General features: G+C 45.9%; 1 protein-coding gene across 1 annotated transcript in view; it reads left to right on the top strand.

Annotated features, from left to right (window-relative positions):
• The window catches only part of LOC120046504 (echinoderm microtubule-associated protein-like 4), an 81928-nt gene that overhangs the window by 42903 nt on the left and 16074 nt on the right, over positions 1–22951 (top strand). The window contains exons 3-19 of the mRNA XM_038991790.1: positions 6395–6536; positions 10079–10219; positions 10564–10589; positions 11002–11037; positions 13909–14032; positions 14261–14410; positions 15123–15192; positions 16145–16255; positions 17076–17171; positions 17283–17417; positions 18359–18494; positions 19976–20127; positions 20263–20388; positions 21034–21165; positions 21411–21478; positions 21618–21706; positions 21844–21941. Coding sequence (XP_038847718.1) covers positions 6395–6536; positions 10079–10219; positions 10564–10589; positions 11002–11037; positions 13909–14032; positions 14261–14410; positions 15123–15192; positions 16145–16255; positions 17076–17171; positions 17283–17417; positions 18359–18494; positions 19976–20127; positions 20263–20388; positions 21034–21165; positions 21411–21478; positions 21618–21706; positions 21844–21941 — 1832 coding nt within the window. The remainder of the gene's footprint in view (positions 1–6394; positions 6537–10078; positions 10220–10563; positions 10590–11001; positions 11038–13908; positions 14033–14260; positions 14411–15122; positions 15193–16144; positions 16256–17075; positions 17172–17282; positions 17418–18358; positions 18495–19975; positions 20128–20262; positions 20389–21033; positions 21166–21410; positions 21479–21617; positions 21707–21843; positions 21942–22951) is intronic.

Below are 22951 nucleotides of genomic sequence, written 5' to 3'. Positions count from 1 at the left end.
TGTCGTGCCCATGGTCATTGGGGAGCATCTGGGTTCTGTAATCGGGCTTCAGTAATAACCACCACTCACTCACCTATAGCCTGGCTAACTAACTTCAGTCCTGTCTATCTGCACACAATAAGACCCTCTGTCTCGTGCGTGTGTGTGTGTGTCAGCAGGGGGGCCTAATTGTGGATAGTGGAACAATATCTGTGTGTATGGCGACTCTGCAGCCTTGTCCTGATATTTTACTTTCTCTAATGGAGCCAATTACTGTATATGATCATGTGGAAGTGTCTCTCTGGGTAGTGTCTTGGCTGGGAAACCACGCATGGGTCCTAGATAAAGAGAGATCCTGGCCCCGTTACGGTACTTAAAAAAAAAAAGCATCCTTCCTTCCTTTTCCTGAGGTAACCACTGATCCAACTGTATAGAGCAAGGTTTCCATTTCAATGCTGTCACTTATCCAGTCATATCAGATTAGAATTCCTCCCAAGGAAATAAGGCTGCACTTGAAAGGTATTGGAACAGGACCCTTACTGCATATGAACGGCAGGATAGGAGTTACTGTATTGTGTGACAGCCCTCGCCCGGTGTCACCCTTGCGTAGCTCTTTCGTGCCACGTCCCTCTACACCCCTATCCCTCCGTCCGTCATCTCTCACTCCTCCCTCCAGCACCCCTTTGATCCCTCGTTCCGATCAGCTCTCCATTCCGCTGGTCACCTTTTTTTTTTTATCTCATTATGACGTCACTCTCCTACTTAATATCGTCCATCGCCATACCAACGACCCCTGGCAACCCCTTGCTGCGTGTGCTTGTCCGTACTACTCTAGAGAGTTAGTCAGCATTCCTGGCACGTTGACATTGACTGGTGTTATTTAGGGGTTATTGAGTTGATGTGTTACGGCATTGACAGTTTGGCACATACAGTGGAAGAGCTTTCTGTACTTTAACTCTGTTGTGCTGCTCTCTCGGTGCGTGGGCAGTAATCTGGGACTGAAGCAGACAGGAAGCAAAGGAAATCACATGGTTCAGTTTAGTTTCTCTGCAGACACCCATGCTTTGACTTCAAAGCCAACTCTTCAGAGTATGCAAACCAACACTGCCCCACATACACACACACACAGAGCACGACGGCACACACATGGCCCCTTCCTGCTCTTGTTAACTTATTCAAGACCCAGAAATATCTTCCTCTCTCGTTCAGTCTTTCTTTCCCCTCTATCACTTGCATTATTGGCCAGCACTGTATCCCTTTCTCTCATTCTCATTTTTGCAAACTTCTCTTTTTCCAGCCCCCTATCTTTATTTCCAGCCCTCGTTCTTTATCTTTCCAGCCCTCAGTCTTTCCACCCTTTCCCCAAAATCTTTCTCTTTTCCAAATAATGTATTATCATGAACGAGGAAGCCAAGGCATACGAAGGTTTTCTTAGTGTGACACTATGAACACTGCAGACACACACACACACACACACACCTGTCAATCACATGGCTTCGATGGGAGAGAGAAACAGGTTTATGAGATCAGGAAGCCAGGTTGATGGATGAAGACCCTCCCTCTTGCAAGGCATCAGTCATTATTGATATGCAGTGCCTTCAGAATGTATTCACACTAGAGGTCGACCGATTCATCGGAATGGCCGATTTAATTAGGGCCGATTTCAAGTTTTCATAACAATCGGTAATCTGCATTTTTGGACACCGATTGTGGACGTTTTTTTTTAACCTTTATTTAACTAGGCAAGTCAGTTAAGAATAAATTCTTATTTTCAATGATGGCCGAGGAACAGTGGGTTAACTGCCTTGTTCAGGGGCAGAACAACAGATTTATACCTTGTCAGCTCAGGAATTCGAACTTGCAACCTTCCGGTTACTAGTCCAACACTCTAACCACCTGCCTTTACATTGCACTCCACGAGGAGCCTGCGTGCGTGTGCACTGCGTGTTACGCGAGTGCAGCAAGAAGCCAAGGTAAGTTGCTAGCTAGCATTAAACTTATCTTATATAAAACTATCAACCTTAACATAATCACTAGTTAACTACACATGGTTGATGATATTACTAGTTTATCTAGCGTGTCCTGCGTTGCATATAATCAATGCGGTGTCTGTTCATTTCTCATCAAATCAGAGCCTACTTCTCCAAACGGGTGATGATTTAACAAGCGCATTTGCGAAAAAAGCCCTGTCGTTGCACCAATGTGTACCTAACCATAAACATCAATGCCTTTCTTTAAAATCAATACACAAGTATATATTTTTAAACCTGTATATTTAGTTAATATTGCCTGCTAACATGACTTTCTTTTAACTAGGGAAAGTGTGTCACTTCTCTTGCGTTCCGTGCAAGCAGTCAGGGTATATGCAGCAGTTCGGGCCACCTGGCTCGTTGCGAACTGTGTGAAGACAATTTATTCCTAACAAAGACCGTAATTAATTTTCCAGAATTGTACATAATTATGATATAACATTGAAGGTTGTACAATGTAACAGCAATATTTAGACTTAGGGATGCCACCCGTTAGATAAAATAGGGAACGGTTCCGTATTTCACTGAAAGAATAAACGTTTTGTTTTCTAAATGATAGTTTCCGGATTTGACCATATTAATGACCTAAGGCTCGTATTTCTGTGTGTTATTATGTTATAATTAAGTCTATGATTTGATATTTGATAGAGCAGTCTGACTGAGCGGTGGTAGGCAGCAGCAGGCTCGTAAGCATTCATTCAAACAGCACTTTCATGCGTTTGCCAGCAGCTCTTTGTTGTGCTTCAAGCATTGAGCTGTTTATGACTTCAAGCCTGTCAACTCCCGAGATTAGGCTGGTGTAACCGATGTGAAATGCGGGGTGCGCGCGGATAGCGTTTCAATCGGTGATGGCATTCGCTCTGAGACCTTGAAGTAGTTGTTCCCCTTACTCTGCAAGGGCCGCGGCTTTTGTGGAGCAATGGATAACGATGCCTTCGAGGGTGGCTGTTTTCAATGTGTTCCTGGTTCGAGCCCAGGTAGGGGCGAGGAGAGGGACGGAAGCTATACTGTTAGACTGGCAATACTAAAGTGCCTATAAGAACATCCAATAGTCGAAGGTATATTAAATACAAATGTTATAGAAAGAAATAGTCCTATAATTCCTATAATAACTACAACCTAAAACTTCTTACCTGGGAATATTGAAGACTCATGTTAAAAGGAACCACCAGTTTTCATATGTTCTCATGTTCTGATCAAGGAACTTAAACGTTAGCTTTTTTACATGGCACATATTGCACTTTTACTTTCTTCTCCAACACTTTGTTTTTGCATTATTTAAACCAAATTGAACATGTTTCGTTATTTATTTGAGGCTAAATTGATTTTATTGATGTATTATATTAAGTTAAAGAAAAAGTGTTCATTCAGTATTGTTGTAATTGTCATTATTACAAATAAATAAATAAATAAAAATCGGCCGATTTAATCGGTATCGGTGTTGAAAAATCATAATCGGTCGACCTGTAATTCACACCCCTTTGACTTATTCCACGTTTTTGTTGTGTTACAGCCTGAATTAAAAATGGATTAAATAGATGATTTGTCACACAATATCCCATAATAACAAAGTGAAAACATGGTTTTAGAAAGGAGCTTGAATACTTTCTGAAGTCTCTAGAATGGGATTGATTTTGGTTGACCACTCATTAGACTCTCCCTCTGGCCTTGTGTACCAGCATTTCCAGTCTTTCCCCCAAACACACTCAGGCTGTCTTTTGTCTTGATGCTGAGGGGGAGGAGACTGGTGAGATGAGGAGGGAGGTGGTGGGGGCTGGTGGATGGGGTAGGGAGGCCGCCTCCTCCACCATGCTGTGTGTGTGTGTGTGCGCGCGCTTGGGGGTTAATGGGCCGTGAAACTGGGCCTTGTGTCACTGACACGGAATCAGGCTTCAACTGGGACTTCACGTGCCCCCAAACATAACCCTGCCCCCCACACATCGTAGAGAGGAAACACTTCTCACCGAGTGACGGTCAGCTGTTTGTCTGCCGTTTCTTCGGTGCGGTGTGTTTTGGGGACCACACGTCGGCGGGCGTCTGACTGCTGACATTTTTGGTAGTTTCTACATGTAGAATTGGCTTGCAAATTACGTCCGCCACTCTGTTCAGAGGTGCTAAGTGTTCTCGGCTGGCAAACGCTACCGTTGTGTCTGTGGCTTTACAGAAGTGTCATAGAAGCTTCATTGGGAGGAAGGATGTTATGCTTTTTACATCTGCCTTCCCTAATCCTTCCTTTGTTCTCCCACGGATTAGGCTCATAAACCATGTCTGTTGAGCAGTCATAATCTCATACTCCGTTGTTCAACCACTCCCCCTCCCTTTAATCCCTATATACTGCTGTAGAGAGTTTCTCTCCTGAAGTTTCCGGTAATAGGTTACACGAGGAGTCGGCAACCTTTCTCGTGCGGAATGCCGATTTATCTTACAATTTCGACCAATCTGCGTGCCTGTTATGGTTTTCATATGAACATTTTCGTCTTGTCTACGTAGCTCAAAATCATTGTCAGGTGGGTAATCAAAATTCTAGCTAAATGAAAATGAGGCAAACCTAAAGAAGTAACTTCTATTGCCAACTATGTAAGAATAGCCTACAACAAATAAAAACATTGCAGTCTGCAGGTAGAAAATATCCTATTAATCGCATTGGCTACGCATGGCCTGTCTGCAACGAACTTGAAACATTGTATCAACTATCAACTTTGGTCCAGAGAAGTTCACACTAGCAAACTTGCAACGTTGTATAAAATATAGCGCAAGGGATAAGAGCTCATCAGGTAGACTCATTTTATGACGTTTCCACTGGATCAGAGCATGACATTTTTCCCTTTCACGCTGAGTGGTTATTGAAAAGGGAGAGGGCTAGAAATATTTTCCAAATACAATTGAGGAACTATTGTCATTCTCAACGGCTGTAAAAACAGACTTTGTTTGCTTACTGTTTGAGGTGAAGAAAACATTACTTTGAGAAGCTCCACAGCTCATTAGTGGTGGTACGTTAAGCCAATTGGAAATACTATCAGATCCCCAAATGTGCACGTTTAGGCTATAATATGCCTACATTTGTGCGCAGGCCAGGTAGCCTATAGGCCGATTTCTATGCGTAATCAGGTGCATGTCCTTCATCAACATTGACAGTAGTGCTCCAAACAGAAGACTGACTAAATTGACAACTCGTAAATGGAACAAAAATAAATCTAAACTTAGCGTAGGTTGTGCACTCTGCAAACAACGATGTCCACTCTGCCAATGAGAACGGTAAAAAGACTGAAATAATAATATAGTGAATGGATGAACAGAAGTGACCATAACCAAACAAACATTGTAGATTAGAAATTATAAGAATGAACGGTAAATGTAGGCTACTACAGGTGATGTATGTAATGGGGACTTGATATACACTAACAATCAAGGCAAACAATTCACACAATGAAGTTATGAAACAATGAATGTGCACAAATTGGCGGGGGAGAGAGAACGTTCTGGAGAGAGACGTGCATTGTGCATTTTAGCCACACTCCCCTTCTTCTTGGACTGTGCCATCCACGCGGCTCCGCAATGGATTAGTCTCAGCCTCTGCAATGGATTAGTTCACTGACATGGGTGTGAATCAGACAGGCGCCTCGTGTGCCATTAAAAATATATATATATATATTTGCTACTGCTCGACTAAAATAGATCTTGTTCGACCAACAGCCTATCGACCAGTTGACTAATTGGGGTCAGCCCTAGTAGACAGTGTCTCCTCCTCTCTCACAGCTCTCACAGCTCTTTCGCTCTCTCACAGCTCTCTCACACAGCTCTCTCACACTCACATACATAAACGTTCCTCCCATTGTATCCTGATGTACAGGTAACAGCCAAAATAAAGGAAACACCAACATAGTGTCTTAATAGGACGTTGGGCCAACGCACTTTGGCATAGATTCTACAAGTGTCTGGAACTCTATGGGAGGGATGTGACACCATTCTTCCACAAGAAATTCCATGATTTGGTGTTTTGTTGATGGTGGTGGAAAACACTGTCTCGGGCGCCTATCCAGTATCTCCCGTAAGTCTTCAATTGGGTTGAGATCTGGTGAAGGAGGGAGAGACACACACACACACACACACACACCATTTAAACCCCCTATGCTCCTTTGAGACCCCTCTTTCAAGGTCACAGCTCTTCTAGCCTCGGTAGCCAAAACATTCGGCAACTGGGCATTTTTATACATGACCCTAAGCATGATGCAAGGTTAATTATCTCAGGAACCACACCTGTGTGGAAGCACCTGCTTTCAATATACTTTGTATCCCTCATTTGCTCAAGTGTTTTGGCAGTTACTTGTATATACTGCGTGGGTTTTACTGTCGCCTCTTACTGTGCTCTCTCCTGCCCATTGTAGGCCAGACTCCCCTGCGCGAGGCCTACTCTATGTCCTGCATCGCCAACGGCAGCTCCAGCAGCCGCAAGCCCAGCCACAGAGACCGAGACAGCTCCACAGTTTCCGTCACCAGGAAGGATACCTTCTCCTCAGCTGCCAAGAGGTACTCTACTACACACACACACAAACACATAAAGTTACATACGCTACACACACACACACACACATACAAAGTTACACACGCTACACACACACACACACACACACACACACACACACATACAAAGTTACATACGCTACACACACACACACACACACACCATTCAAAAACAGTCACTGCACAACTCTAGACCTGCATGTATCAGATGGGCAGCCATTGATGCAGAGTCTGTATTGATATTCTTTTGCCTTGAAACGCCACATTAATTCCTCCCAGAAAATAAACTGTTGAATGTTGATCACGGGTTTAACTTTCTCCCTTGCAGCTTGCAGTGATTCAGCAGAATAAAGCCTATACACTTCCCTGGTTCTTTCAGGACAATGACGTAGTGACGGAGTACCTGTCACAGCATGTAGCTAAGCCTATGGCTAAGCATTGCTGAGCATGTCCTCGATGACTAACTAGATATGAATCAAATATACTGACCTCAGCTATTCACTGCCTTTGCAGGAAGTTGAGGCTTTGCAGGTCTCTCAGTAGTGAAGGCTGAGGGTAGAAGTTGCCCAGATCTAGGATCATTTTACCATCAACGGTGTCCTGGTATACCCCTGTGTTTCGTTATTTGTCACTTTTTTGTCGTCGTCATATATGTTCCATCTGTTTGTGTCCCCTTGTACCCATGTCTCCACTGGTTGTGTCCCCTTGTACCCATGTCGCCACTGGTTGTGTCCCCTTGTACCCATGTCGCCACTGGTTGTGTCCCCTTGTACCCATGTCGCCACTGGTGGTGTTCCGCTGTTTGGTTATCCTCTGGTTGACCCCCTGGTTGTCTCCACAGCGGTCAGACAGCGGAGAGGAAAAAGGACAAGCCTCAGATGGAGGGCATCAAGGAGAAGGAGGAGGGGCCCTCCCAGCCCAACCAGGCTAACGATAAACCCTCCCCTGCCAGCCCCGTACAGCCCTCTCCGTCCCCCTCCGTCTCCAGCCACCCCTCCTCACCCCACCCCCCTCAGTCCCAAAGGCAGGCCCCGGAGAGCAAGGGCACCTCCCCAGCCAAAAGGTTCCTAAGATGCCCACTTTGATTGTCGATTGCCCCCCCCCCCCCCCACCTTACCAACGCAATGCCCTCCGACACTCTGAATGCTCATGACTTTAGCTCTTACCTTTGACTGGTTGGCATGCTTCTTTAGATCGCTTTCATTTTTGAACCCATTTTGGTTATTAACCTGTTCTCTCCCTTCTCTGTCTCTCACCTGTACTTTCAGCTATCGTTCCCTGTAGAGACTCAGCCACTGCAGACCTTAGCTTCTCAAACTGCATCACTTATCTTTTAGACTAGTTGTAGCCCCGTTTGTAGCAAAGCCCTTTCATTCAGAGATGAGGAAAATAGAGTAGAGGAATGGTTTGCATATGACCCTTCTGCACTCATCTGTAACAGTTTGAGCCCTCTCTCCATTAGGAATAGGAGAGGCCCTATCTGTCATGCACTAGCTGTGCTTCGTACCATTCAGGATACACACTCGGATGCATACACACACCAGCCCTAGACTCCCACACACACGCCAACACACACGCGCTCCAGCCCCAGACCGACTGCTCTCACTAATCAAAGCACTGCCTTCGCACTCATTACCCATAACACAGATCAATATAAATTATTCTCAGGAACATTGAGAACCAATTAAGTTTCACAAAGAGCACCCGTGAACCCATCCCTGCCTATTAGACTGGGCAAGTGACAGGTTATTAGTCAGCGCCGCTGCCGTGCCAAGAACGTTAGCCCGGAAAACTCATCCGCTGGCAATTGTGTGTGTGTGTCCACCCAATCTGAAATGGGCCAGGCTTCTAAGCAGCGTAGTGCACAGTCGGGGCCCTTTCTGGGGATGAGTATTATAGGGTGACTTTTACCTCTTAAATGGCCCTTTTCCATGCTATTCAATCCTCTGGTTGGATTGGAAGTATCAAGTGGGCTTCTGTTGCTATTTTTGAAGATGTGAGTGTACCATTCAGGGCTTTTAACCAACAGACACAGAATGTGCAAAACATTAAGAACACCTTCCTAATATTGAGTTGCACCCCCTCTTGATACACGCGGGAAACGGTTGAGTGTGGAAAAACCCAGCAGCATTGCAGATCTTCACACACTCAAATTGGTGTGCCTGGCTCCTAGTACCATACCCCGTTTGTGGGTAAGACATACGAACGTACACAACCCATGTCTCAATTGTCTTAAGGCTTAAATATCTTTCTTGAACCTGTCCCCTGCCCTTCATCTACACTGATCTGAAGTGGATTTAACAAGTGACATCAATAAGAGATCATAGCTTTCACCTGGTCAGTCTATGTCATGGAAAGAGTTCCTAATGTTTTGTACACTCAGTGTACGTTACATATCTGCTGTAGAGCAATGATACTGTACCAGTACTGCGTGTGTGCGTGTAGTAGGGTTATGGAGAAATTCTTTTTGGGCTAGGTTGTTGTTTTCCCGCCAAATTCCAGGCAGTTAGAATAAGCAGAGGACGTCTGGATGTCTTTCCCTTCCTGTCCCTGTCTCTCCCTCATCGTACAGTAGATAAGGAGAGAGTACAGACTCTGTAAATGTAGCAGTGTAACGTCGTTGAACCACCACCGCTCCCCCAACATTCAGCCCCAGTCCTATCTGCCCCCTCAGTGTCACTATGGCCCCCTGGAGGTAGAACAAAACACCATGCAGAAGTGACCCCCCCCCCCCCCCCCCCCCCCCCCCCAAAAAAAACAAAAAACATTACGTCTCGCAGTTTAAACCCCCTTCCTTCTCGCAGCTTCGCATGAGGAGTGGAGTTCTTCACGCTCGTGCTCTTTCTCTCACAATCCCCTCTCTCTCTCTCTCGCGCTGTTCTCTCTCTGCTCTAGCCATTCTCCAAACTTTCCATTCTTCACTTTACTAGCAGTGTGATTCTTACAGCCAAACTCACTGTCCTCCTCTGTCTGCTGAAGCCTGGGGGGGGGGGGGGTTGACTTGTTCAGCCAGCCCGTGTGTACTAACCTGTGACTGGGGTGGGCTTTCCCCTGTGTGCCCGGCTACAGCAGCGGGTATCGATTCTACCCCTGAGGGTTGCCTGCTACTCACCTGGGTACCTCTGAGGCACTGTATCTCTGCATTTGTGCGCGTCTGTTTCAGGTCCAGATTAACCCTAAAAAGAGGCTTACCATGAGTGAAATAATTCAATTTGAATTAAGTGCATTAAAGGTACAAAGTTTTTTTTTTCCCTTGTCAGGTCACTTGGTGGCCTGGTCAGGTTCAAGCTCTGGGCTGTACTTTTAATGTATATGGCATAAAACTGCAAAAAAATAATGTAGTTCACAGTTGCACACACTAATGCACTTTTTACAGTTCAACTAATTGAACAAATTCAAACAAATCCTCATTATCACCATGGCACTCATCCATACTCCAGCTTTCTTTCTGTCTAGCCAACTGTCCTTCTCTCTACCCGTCTGTGGTATAAAACAATCTGTTTATTTTTTTGTGTGCACCCTGTACGTCCCTCTGTGTGTGTGTGTAGGGGTCACAGTGCGAAGCGGGGCACGGGAATGGAGCGTTCACAGAGTAGTACCTGGGAGAGTGGCGAGGAGAGCAGGAACAAGCTGGTGAAGGCTGCTTCCACCTCCAAACTGCTGGCCAAGGTGGCGAAGAACGCAGACAAGTGAGTGGCTGATGGGACACGCTTCACAAATCTGATGTAAACATGTGTGGAAGTGTAATGCAAATACGGTGATGCACAATAATTGAATTCCGGTCTATGTTGTGTACTAAGAGGTGAGACTGGCCTGCTTTCGTTTATGGGGTATTCATTAGCTTGAGAGTACCTTTTTCAGATCTTACACTATCATCCAAGAATCGCCCCTTAATTCCCTATATTGTGTTCATCCAAAGTCCCTCCCTAATAGAGAACGCTGTTAAATTGGCCCAGCTGTCAGATAACCTTTACTTGTTTTGTAGTCTCAAGTCACAGTCTGACCTTATTGTTATTTCTCCATTCTCTTCCAGGCATAAAGACCCAGTGATCAGCCAAGGTGAATATACTCTCTCTTCTAAGTTAGTCATCCACCACCGCGTAATGGAACCGCTAGAGCTATGTACTGCGGTATACCGACACAATTGGCACATCTGTTTACAACCAGATCGTTTATTAATGAAGCTGTACAATAGGATGCAATGTAACCTAAAGTGTGCTCTCGTTGGGCTTATGAAAACGCTGTGCTGTGCTGTGTAGGTTTGAGAGTACCTTTTTAGGTAAGAGAAGAGCTGTGTTTCAAAGCCTAGTGTCTTGTTGTTCCTTCCAAACATGTCTCCTTTCCTTCAACATAGTCCTTCATCCTATTGTGTAGTCCCAACAAGTCATCGTTGCTGTCTTCAGGTCATTCTAGCTCTTCTCCCCTGTGTACTATCATTGTGTGAGTGACATTGTTTCTGTCTCATGACCAGCCAAAATGTCAACCCGCGAGAAAAACAGCCAAGCAGGTAAGTTTTTAGATAGCGAGGAGAGCTGCCAGCCTTGGGACGAGCGCTTGCCCCACCCTCTCTGCTTTTTTGGCTTGTCTATCTATCTCTGACATTCCCTTTATCATGTCAAACACAGACAGAATCTCTTGTTTCCCTCTGCGCTCTTTCTCGCTCTCACTCTCTCACTCCCTCCCTCTACTTTCTCACCCTCCTCCATTTATTGTCATCAGGCGATGCCCGACCTAAATAAAGGGCATAGATGTGCCAGTATGCCCTGGCCACTTAGCGGAGTGTCGTCTGGTTAAAAGCGTCCCACTCTTGGCTCAGGCAGGTTGCCTCTGGTCATGTGAGGAAGGTGGTTGGTCCTGAGTCTGCTGGCTGGGGTGCTCATTTACCTCCACAGACACACTTTGGACTGGAATTCAGCTCATTCAACGAATTCAGCCTTTTCCCGGCATTATTGGCCACAGATACAGTACATTCGGAGAGCATTCAGACCCCTTTTATTCCCCCATTATGTAACGTTACAGCCTTATTCTGAAATTGATTAAATAAACATTTTCCTCATCATTCTACACACAATACCCCAAAATGACAAAGCTGAAAACAGTTTTTACATTTTTTCTTATCTTATTTTCACAAGTATTCAGACCCTTTGCTATGAGACTTGAAATGGAGCTCAGGTGCATCCTGTTTCCATTCATCATCCTTGATGTTTCTGCAACTTGATTGTATTCCACCTGTGGTAAATTCAGTTCATTGGACATGATTTGGAAAGGCACACACCTGTCTATATAAGGGTCCACAGTTGACAGTGCATGTCAGATCAAAAACCAAGACACGAGGTCGAATGAATTGGCTCTAGAGCTCCCAGACAGGACTGTGTCGGGGCACAGATCTGGGGAAGGGTACCAAAATATTTCTGCAGTATTGAAGGTCCCCAAGAACACAGTGGCCATCATTCTTAAATGGAAGAGGTTTAAAAACCCCAAGACTCTTCCTAGAGCTAGCAGCCCGGCCAAACTGAGCAATCGGGAGAGAAAGGCCTTGGTCAGAGCTCCTATGTGGGGATGGGAGAACCTTCCAGAAGGACAACCATCTTTGCAGCACTCCACAAATCAGGCCTTTATGGTAGAGTGGCCAGACGGAAGCCACTCTTCAGTAAAAAGCACATGACAGTCTGCTTGCAGTTTGCCAAAAGGCACCTAAAGACTCTCAGACCATGAGAAACAAGATTCTCTGATCTGATGAAACCAAGATTGAACTCTTTGGCCTGAATGCAAAGCGTCACGTCTGGAGGAAACCTGGCACCATCCCTATGGTGAAGCATGGTGGTGGCAGCATCATTCTGTGGGGATGTTTTTCAGTGGCAAAGATGAACGGAGCAAAGTACAGAGAGATCATTGATGAAAACCTGCTCAGGACCTCAGACTGGAGCGACGGTAGTGGCAACGCAGGTGTGGCTTCGGGACAAGTCTCAATGTCCTTGAGTGGCCCAGCCAGAGCCCGGACTTGAAACCGATCGAACATCTCTGGAGACACATGAAAATACCTGATCAGTGACGCTCCCCATCCAACCTGACAGAGCTTGAGAGGATTTGCAGCGAAGAATGGGAGAAACTCCCCAAATACAGGTGTGCCAAGCTGGTAGCGTCATACCCAAGTAGACTCGAGGCTGTAATCGCTGCCAAAGGTGCTTTGTCATTATGGGGTATTGAGTGTAGATTGAGGGGGGGGGGGGAAACAATTTAATCAATTTTAGAGTAAGGCTGTAACGTAACGTGGAAAAAATGAAGGGGTCTGATTACTTTCCGAATGCACTGTGCAGTGGGGGAAAGGATTAGTTAGGAAGAATACTGCAGACAATGGTTAAAAGTATTACAGTGTCCAAGGCAGTGTGTTGGCCTTTAGTGGTACCAGTACATTCTAACTAGTAATAACTAGGTAGGTCCTGGGATGAATTCTGGCCCTTTAGTTTGAGTCTACTGTATGCTCCTCCTCAATCTGGGAAAGCTAGAAGAAAGCCCTCGCTCATGAGCAATGGTGAAGTTTGGCCTCCGTCCAACCCATCTCCCTTTCGTCCTCTCTCACTAGGAGAGTAGAAACACACACATTCCACTGATCCCCGTCTACCACAAATCTACCCCCCCCCCCCTCTTTTTGCTCTCTTTTCCCCATCTTTTCTTTTTTCTATCCCCCCATCACGTTTTCTTATTTCAGCTGAGTTTGGGGTTGCTGACTCACTGCTTTGCGCCACTGCACGGCACCCGACGCTTCTCTCTGTCTGACTGGCCGTCTATCTGTATATCTATCTCGGTCTATGCAGTATCTCATCCCTGGATGAGTGGAAAGCACGTGCAGCACACTAACTGAACTCATTAGGGTTTTCAAGGCTTTTGTAGGTTTTTATGTGTAAAAAAAAAAAAAATGTTGTCACACTAAGTGGTTGTGTGTGACGGTGCGGAGAGTGTTGAGCAGTCACGCTGCAGATATCTTTGGGTTCGTGGACTAAAGTCACGTCATGCACTCTCACTTACGCTCTCTGACTCATGACTCTATATTAACCTTTATTAAACGAGGTATTTGTCTGACCCACAGTCATTTTTAATGCTTTACCGTAACAGGGTTTTCTGTTAATGTAAAACATGAACCGCCACTACTCAGGCCTGCTTCTTTGAGTGTTTGCTCTAGTCTGCCTGAATACTTTCAAATAGTATTTGAAAGTGCTTATACCTGCTTATACTTATACCTGTGCTAATACTGTATGTTGAATGTGTTTGCAAAAGCATGGGTTTAGTGTTACCAGAATTCCTCTCTGTGTAGCAAGTCAAAATGGCGATCGTGATTTAGCTAGCTAAAAAAAATATACTTTGTCCGTCTCCTTCGCAGAGGGAGACTACATCAAGATGTTCATGCGAGGTCGCCCCATCACCATGTTCATCCCGGCGGACGTGGAGAACTATGAGGACGTGCGCACAGAGCTGCCTCCGTGGAAACTCAAACTTGAGTGGGTGTATCCTTTCTTCTTAGCGGTGCCTGGTCCCAAACACTCTGTTACTCCGTGTGTCCCTGACCTCGGTCTCGCCCACTCGTCTGTCTGTGGGTCTCTGGGCTCAGACAGATGTCAAAGCAAAAAGGTGGAGGCCTTTATAGGTCTTCACTTTCACCTGTCCAGTTGTTTTCACGTTGCAGATGATGGAAAGGGGAATAGTGTTGTGGTTCCTTGAGTCCTTTATGTCAGGTATGGCTACAGGGGGAGAGACTGCAGAGCCAACGTGTACCTGCTCCCTACAGGGGAGAGTGTATACTTCATAGCCTCCGTGGTCGTGCTCTTCAACTACGATGAGAGAACACAGCGCCACTACCTTGGCCACACTGACTGTGTCAAATGGTGAGCTGGTATCCTGTTCTCCGATTTTATGTTTTTTTTTGTCAGCCTGGGAGTATTGGTCAGCCTTGGTTGTGTAGTATCAGGTAATGAATTCCTGCAATAGCTTACACACCATCATGGGCTGTGTATTCTGCATACAGTAGATACACTAGATTCAGATGATACAACAATGTGTCCCTCAGGGTCTGAATAATGTACAAACACTTCATTACGAAACCTTTTAATGTGGATTAAGCAAATAGTTGTCACAGACGCAATGGTTCAGCTTAACTGTCTCCAGGTTCCATCCTCTCAGAGGCCTCTTAAGATAAAGACTAAGCAAATGAGATATAAATGTCTTCTGCCCGGGTGGTAGAGAAGTGGAAGAGACAATTAGTCCTTGTGATGGCAGAAGCCTGACTCAAAACTGTCTTTGTTTGAAATGAAAAGCCTCACTTCCTCCCATCAGGCTGTAGGCCAGACAGGCAAACGGGTCAGCTCAGTCTAGCAGCTCCCTCTCAACTTAATTTTAGACCTGACATACTCCTCTCATTACGACGGATTGTTTCTGACTAATGGTTTTCAACAGGGAGGTAGTTTCCGACATTTAAAAAAAAAAAAAAAAAAGTTATTGGTTTGACAATCTATTCATGTTTTGTCTCTCATTCTATCTGTCTATGATTTTCTCTTGCTCTCTCACGCTCTCTGTCTCGCTCTCTGCTTAACTCACTAGCCTTGCCGTTCACCCCGATAAGATCCGCATTGCCACGGGACAGATTGCGGGAGTGGACAAGGACGGCCGGGTGAGTCACACTCCCACCACCTCACCCATTACTAACCCCCTGCCTTCCTGCTCGCTAAATCCTTTAATGATATGTTCGTATGTGTGATATTTCTTTGTTCATGTACATTTCATGTTTGTTCATCCGGATTTAGGAGCACAGATGCTGTTTTCTTGCCTATCATTCACACACACACACACACACACACACACACACACACACACACACACACACACACACACACACACACACACACACACAATGGGCAAGTCACAGGGCTCAAATGTCACCTATGTAACGCCATGGGTTTTTTCAAGTGAGTTTAGTAGTCTTATTTCAGCCCGCTGAATACGGAGAGACACCTGTGGTTATGTTTAACAGCATAATCCTTGTTTGCACTAGGTCTCTTCTTGTGTACGGTGATAGTATTTCTGCTCGCGTTGCACAATCAGGCTCACTCACGTCCCTGACAGGCAGACTCAGACACAGGTGCTCCATATTTACTCAACCACACCAACAATCAGTGCGCTCATGCAACTAATTATATTTAAGCTCTCTGGGTCTAAACATGCCAAACTGGCTCAAACCTTCCTGGAACGACTCTTTAGAAGTGTATTCTTACCTGTCAGCCCGCCTGATCCTGCACCACTCACTCACTGACTACTTGTTAAAGGCTATCTCAAGTCTTTAAAATGGCTTCCTTTCCTCACCTCCTTCCCCCATTCCTTCATGACCACTGATCTTAGAGGATATGATAGATGAAAAGCAATTGGGTGGAAATCTGTCCAATCCTTTTATCTACAAAAATTATGTTTGTGTTCTCATCTCCTCCTCATCTACCAGTGATTGTGAAGGGAAGGAAACAAGGAAAGGATGCTGTGAAAAAGTATACTGCAAATGCAGCCGTAGTGTCTGAGTTTGGCTACAGTGATGGCTTGTTAAATCATGTGTATCTCCTCTTCTCCCTCTTTAGCCGCTGCAGCCCCACGTGAGGGTGTGGGACTCTGTGAGCCTGTCCACCCTGCAGGTCATCGGCCTGGGCACCTTTGAGAGAGGGGTGGGCTCCCTGGCCTTCTCTAAGGCGGTGGGTACCCGTAGCACCTCTAATGGTATAATCCAGGAAGTGTTAGTCATTATGAGAATTGTGGGAACTGGTGTAGTACATTAAATGAAACCCCATTCTGGCTGGGAAGGGTCCATATCACACGTATCTGATAGATCACACTCACATCACAGCCAGTGGATCTAGATTAGAGGTTCTACTCAGTTCTGGGGTTCTAGGTGCTGTGTGTTTCTGGACTGAGCCCTTTGCTAGTGGGTCAGACTGGTGTTATTGCGGTCTTGAATACATCATAGGTCCTCTAATCAGTAGTAGTTTAAGGTTCCTATTCTCTCTCTGTCCTCAGTTAGCACATTCCGGAACACAGCTTTTAATGTCTGGCTCCCTTCAGACGCAAACCGACAAAAACACACCGTGACCCATTTTCCATACGAACAAACACAATTCCGCTCCCCACACAAGCACGCATTCTAAGTGATTCATTATCCCCTTATGTGATCAAAGGTCTAACTAAGCAGTGGATTTTCCCTATCAAATAATGGTAAAGCTTGAAAGAAGGTTATCTTATGCTGTTGTTGATATCATTATGCCAAATCTACTCAATGGCTAACCACTTAGAAGAGTATTGTTTAGTCCTGCCTGCTTTATGGCCATTTTGCAACATGTGGATTCCTCTTTAGATTTCCGTGCCCTCTGACCTACATACAGTATGTATCTGTGAATATGTAGGCCTAACCTGGAATGATGTTATTATGTTATGCCATGTTAACTGAATTGCAGACAATAGGATCTGTGTTTCATCACAAGCTTTGCTGACATGACATGCCCTGTCTTTCTCCTACAGGACTCCGGTACACACCTGGCGGTGATTGACGATTGTAACGACCACATGTTGACTGTCTGGGACTGGCAGAAGAAATCCAAAATAGCTGAAATCAAGGTCAGGGAAACCTGGGGTGTTTTTATGCTGTGCAATTCTGCCTAAAATACGTATAGCATTTGATTTGGTTCTGAATATTTATAATTTTTTGACTGTTTTCACCTCCTCCAGTCTACAAATGAGGTGGTGCTTGCGGTGGAGTTCCACCCTACTGATGCCAACACCATAGTAACCTGCGGCAAGTCACACATCTTCTTTTGGACCTGGGCTGGCACCTCGCTGGCACGCAAGCAGGGCATCTTCGGGGTGAGGACATTTTTCACTTGTTCAGTTCGTAAAAACGACTTCAATGACTTAAAAAAGATCCGCTTGAGCCAAGCTAATCTGTCGCTCTGTAAAAATGCCTGGGCGAGAATAAAAATAATAGCAAGCAAACATATGTGCTTAGCTCACAACATAACGACAAAGACGACGCCAGCAATGGAATATTGACGGACAGACAAAGGAGGCTACTACAACGCCACATAGACAGGCAAAATCAACGATATGTCCTCAGCAACGTCGACAGAAAATATAACTAACTAGATTGATAGGTAGAACAACAATGACTAGCTAATTACGGATTCTGATTCACACAATATGTTTGTAGAGAGAAGGGGAGTTGGGCCATGAGACGAGAGAAAACGGAGGCGGGTGGGTGGGACGGGGAGCCGGGCTTGTTATAATCCAATCCTGGCAGCAGGTTCAACCTACATGTTTCTTTACAGACAGCCGAACTGGCCAATCTAGTTATTTAGAGCGCACAGCCCTTCACACTGTGACAGAGAGATGCGTGCTGGGAGATAAGGGTGGAACGGCAGCCCACAATTCAGGGCCCGAATGAGCACACGCAGAACCGCCCCGAATTGCGGCCTGCAGTTGTACACAATTGTGCTGGGAGCTGACCATGAATTTTTTTCAGAACACGGATAGTTACAACAACAAAAAAATCGTATCATAATCGTATTCGGGAAAATTCCCCATTCGCTATGATACTTGTTTTGTCCGAGTACTCGCCACACCCCTACGTGTCACCAAAAGTGAAAAACTTAAATAACAATGTGATGCTAGAATGTAATGTATCCCTTTCATAGTATACCTTTACCCATACATGAATACAGTCTCTTTCTCTAGTCTGCCCTAAACACACAGACAGCAATTATTACACAGACATTTCATTCTCCCGTCTCTCCCTTTCCCGTTTTCAGAAATACGAGAAGCCCAAGTTTGTTCAGTGTCTGGCCTTCCTCAACAACGGGGACATCCTGACTGGAGACTCTGGAGGCGTCATGTTGATTTGGAGCCGGAGCACAGTGGAGCCGGCCCCAGGGAAAGGCCCCAAAGGTACACTATCACATAATACCTCATATACCTTACACTGTACTTTAAACCTCGCAGGCAGCCGTATAGTGCTACAGTACTGATGGCATGGTTGGTTGGAGCATGGTGCTTTGCAACACCAGCATTGCGGGTTTGATTCCCTCGCAAGCCATGTAAAGCCTACTGAATATTTGTTTTAAACTTTAGTCACTTTGGTAAAACTGTCTGACCATTTATCACACATGCCCACATGAGTATCACAAGTAGTTAACCTTCCGAGTGAGTCTCAGCCACAGAGGAGAGCAACTGAAAGAGGTGGTTTGAGACTGACGAAAAGAAAACAGCCTTTTGAAGGAGAGACATGGAAGGGAAAAGAGAAGGGGGGGTGAGTGTTGGCAGGCCAGAGTGCCCGGGTGACGGAGGGTGTTGGGGGTTTGAGCAGTAATAGTTTTGGTTGTGGTGTACAGAGGAACTGGATGAGCAGGGCTAGGGCCAGGCGCCGTGGATTAAAAACTGTTCATCTCTTTTTGTTTACCCAGTGGTTAGACGGTGGGAATGCATGTGTCTCACAGGAACTTGGTGTCACCTTAATTGGGGAGGACGGCTCATAATAATGTCTGGAATGGAGTAAATGGAATGGTATCAAACACATGGAAACCACAGGAGGTTGGTGGCACCTTAATTGGGGAGGACGGGCTCGTGGTAACGGCTGGAGCGGAATCAGTGGAACGGTATCAAATAGATAAAAACGCATACTTTCCAGGTGTTTGATCCCTTTCCATTTGCTCTGTTCCGGCCATTATTATGAGCCGTTCTCCCCTCATCAGCCTCCTGTGATGCGTGTACAGTATGTGTGTGTGCGCACATGCTTGAGGTTGCGTTTGGGAACGCTTGACTGCGCGTGTGGGTCCACATCTGTCTGAGCGCTGCAGGGATGAAGGTCATGCCAATGAGGGGGAGCAGAAGCGATACAGAAACCGACAGAAACACTATCTGATGCACATTAATTCTTCACACACCCTCCCTCTGCCACTCAATGTTACCCCCATTGAGAATTCCCCTGCCTCAGGTTCAGTGTAACTAGCCTTGAGGAATGGGCCTGCCTCGCTGTGTATCTGTCTGTGTTATCAGCAGAGAATGTATTGTAACAGGAGGAGTGATCATCAGAATGTGGCGAATGCAGACACATCAAACCTAGACCGTGCGCGCGCACAGACGTGCATGCTCGCACTCATTCGAACTTGCCTTCCACAGCTATCTTCTGCGCACACCCTCTCATTCACTTCCCCCCTCAAATGGTCCCCTGAGAAAACAACAAGAGCTGGCCTGCAGCGTGGTGTATAAACCACATTAACGAATGTCAAGTATTTGTGGTATCCTATTCCCAGAAATCTCTGTTGCTAGCTGTTTTACAAGCCTCTCTCATTCCTCTCCCTCCTCTTTCCTTCTGGGCAATTTTACTTCTCCCTCTCTGTCCGTCCGCCCCCCCCCCCCCCCCCACGTAGGTGCGTACCAGATCAGTCGTCAGATCAAGGCCCATGATGGCAGTGTTTTCACTCTGTGTCAGATGAGGAATGGGACCCTGCTGACCGGAGGGGGCAAGGACCACAAGATCATCCTGTGGGACCACGGCCTCAACCCAGAGAGGGACATAGAGGTGCCGTCTCAGCCATACCGAATACAACCCAGACACATTCCACACCAATGCGCCGTGGTTTATGCGCAAACATATGTCACATGTTCAATATGATGAATATGAACGTACATCTCAGTGTATCTGTTTCCGCTGCAGGTCCCGGATCAATATGGAACCATTCGTGCTGTGGCTGAGGGCAAGGGCGAGCAGCTTTTGGTGGGCACTTCGCGTAACTTCGTCCTGAGGGGGACGTTTAATGACGGCTTCCAGGTGGAAGTCCAGGTGAGAGAAGTTTCTATTTCTCTCTTTCTATTTCTCTCTCTCTCTCTCACTGCTGACTAGCTGACTGCCAGCACTACATATTCCAGGTGTGTAAAACGTCCAGGGTGTGAGAACTAAAGCCAATAGAGGACTGCAGGGCCCTGCTACGGCAGCTCTGTTGTAGGGATGCCAGTGTCGGCCACCTCACTAGCTGCTTTCCCAATCGTTTCTTCTCTGTGAGGAAGAGCAGAGCGATGGAGACGCTGCTATTTTCCAGAGAGCTGCGTGGTAAAACTCGGCATACATTTTCCAGTGATTTGAACTCTGTATAAACAGGCTGGCAGAGATATTTATCCCCTCTTTTGAGGGCACCCAACTGAGCCCACCCCCTTCTCCCCTCGTCTGCCACCTCTTTGAGGCACGCTACTCCCGTGTGAAGGAGGTCATTAGAGTGTTAGTGGTGGTGTGTTTCCATTGGCTTAGTTGGTTGGAACATGATACTGTGGATTTTGATTCTCACATTCAGTAACATGGGCGACATACAGAATAGACAGAGTATGTGTCAACTACTCTGCAAGTCGTGTTAACTGCTCAAGTGTGGAGCCACGTTGGACAAAGTGCCTACACATCCTCATTATTTTCCAACCTCTGACCTATCGCCCCTAGGGTCACACAGACGAGCTGTGGGGGCTGGCCTCTCACCCCTTCAAGGACCTGTTCCTCACCTGTGCCCAGGACAGGCAAGTGTGCCTGTGGAACTCTGTGGACCATTGCTTGGAATGGACCAGGCTGCTGGATGTAAGAACTAATACCTCCCTTTCAGAACTATTCTATACTGCAGATTAAGAATACACGCTCATTCACTGCCCTTTTTTTTAATTCTTTTTTATTCACAGACGTAATTGAAATGTTGCTGCAAGTTTTCTTTATTGAGATCAAGGCATGCAAACACATCCCAAGTTAGGATTCAGGCCTTACACAAAATGACTTATGTATGTTTGAATTGCATCTCTCCCTTCCCTCTTGCTGTTTCTTTCTCTCAGGAGCATGGCCACTGTGCAGACTTCCACCCTAGTGGTGCTGTTGTGGCCATCGGTACTCACTCAGGAAAGTAAGTTCAGCTTAACTCGAACTCTGAAGCCCATCAGTGGCTATTAATCCCATCTCTTATCGCTTACGCCTGCATGGGAATAGTCCATTCTTCTAAATTCTCGATGATGTTCTCTCCCCCCCCCCCTCCCGTGTCCCAGGTGGTACGCTCTGGATGCGGAGACCAGAGACCTGGTGGCCATTCATACAGACGGCAATGAGCAGCTGTCAGTCATACGCTTCTCCGTAGGTGGGTGGAGCTGGTCTTACACCCTATCCTAACCGTAGACTTGGATTTTGATGGGAGAATTGTTAAACCAATAAACGGTTAGGGAGGAGAATGAAACATGGTGGATAATTGACCCACAATCCTGTTCCATCCTTCAGATGGCACCCTGCTGGCAGTGGGATCACATGACAACTTCATTTACCTCTACACCGTGTCGGACAAAGGGCGCAAGTACACCAGATACGGGAAGTGCATTGTGAGTACATGACCATTAGTTTGTGTGTTTGAAGTGATTAGTGTGTGTGTGTGTGTGTGTGTGTGTGTGTGTGTGTGTGTGTGTGTGTGTGTGTGTGTGTGTGTGTGTGTGTGTGTGTGTGGGGCCCTAGGGAGTGACGTCTCCCTGCAGCTGGAGAGATGGAAAGGATCAGTGCTTTCACTGTATGGTAATCACAGAAGAAGTAACAGGAGACCGAGCGTGAGAGAGAGAGAGAAAATCAGTTCAGATGGGGACTGTTGGGTAACTGCCAAAATAATGGAAACACTTGAGTAAATGAGGGATACAAAGTATATTGAACGCAGGTGCTTCCACACAAGTGTGGTTCCTGAGTTAATTAAGCAATTAACATCCCATCATGCTTAGAGTCATATATAACAATGCTGGGCATGCCATTATTTTAGCTACCATGGCAATGCCCCCATAGGTCGACAATCCCTACCCCCCATCCACATCCAGAGTGTTCACTGAGTATGGTATGATGAGCATGACAATGATGTAAACCATATGCCATGGCCGTCTCAGTCACCAGATCTCAACCCATTTAAACACTTATGGGAGATTCTGTAGTGGCGCCTGAGACAGTGTTTTCCACCACCATCAACAAAACCCACAATTATAGAATTTCTCATGGAGAATGGTGTCTCATCCCTCCAATAGAGTTCCAGACACTTGTAGAATCTATGCCAAGGTACATTGAAGCTGTTCTGGCTCGTATTGGCCCAACATCCTACTAAGACTCTTTATGTTGGTGTTTCCTTTATTTTGGCAGTTACCTGTATATACAGTATAGTGATGGGTTTAAATCCAGCAGGGTAGAGGTGAAGGTATACAGATCATGACCAGCAGGTGTCAGGGAAAATGTATGGAGTAAAAAGTACAGTATTGTCTTTAGGAATGTGGTGAAGTAAAAGTTGTCAACAAAAAAAAATAGCAAAGTACTGATACCCAAAAAAATGACTTAAGTAGTACGTGAAAGTATTTTTACTTAA

This window comes from Salvelinus namaycush, chromosome 4 (genome assembly GCF_016432855.1).
Source record: "Salvelinus namaycush isolate Seneca chromosome 4, SaNama_1.0, whole genome shotgun sequence".
NCBI classification, from domain to species: Eukaryota; Metazoa; Chordata; class Actinopteri; order Salmoniformes; family Salmonidae; genus Salvelinus; species Salvelinus namaycush.
Note: the sequence above shows the minus strand (reverse complement) of the source record. Positions and strands in the feature narration are given on the sequence as shown.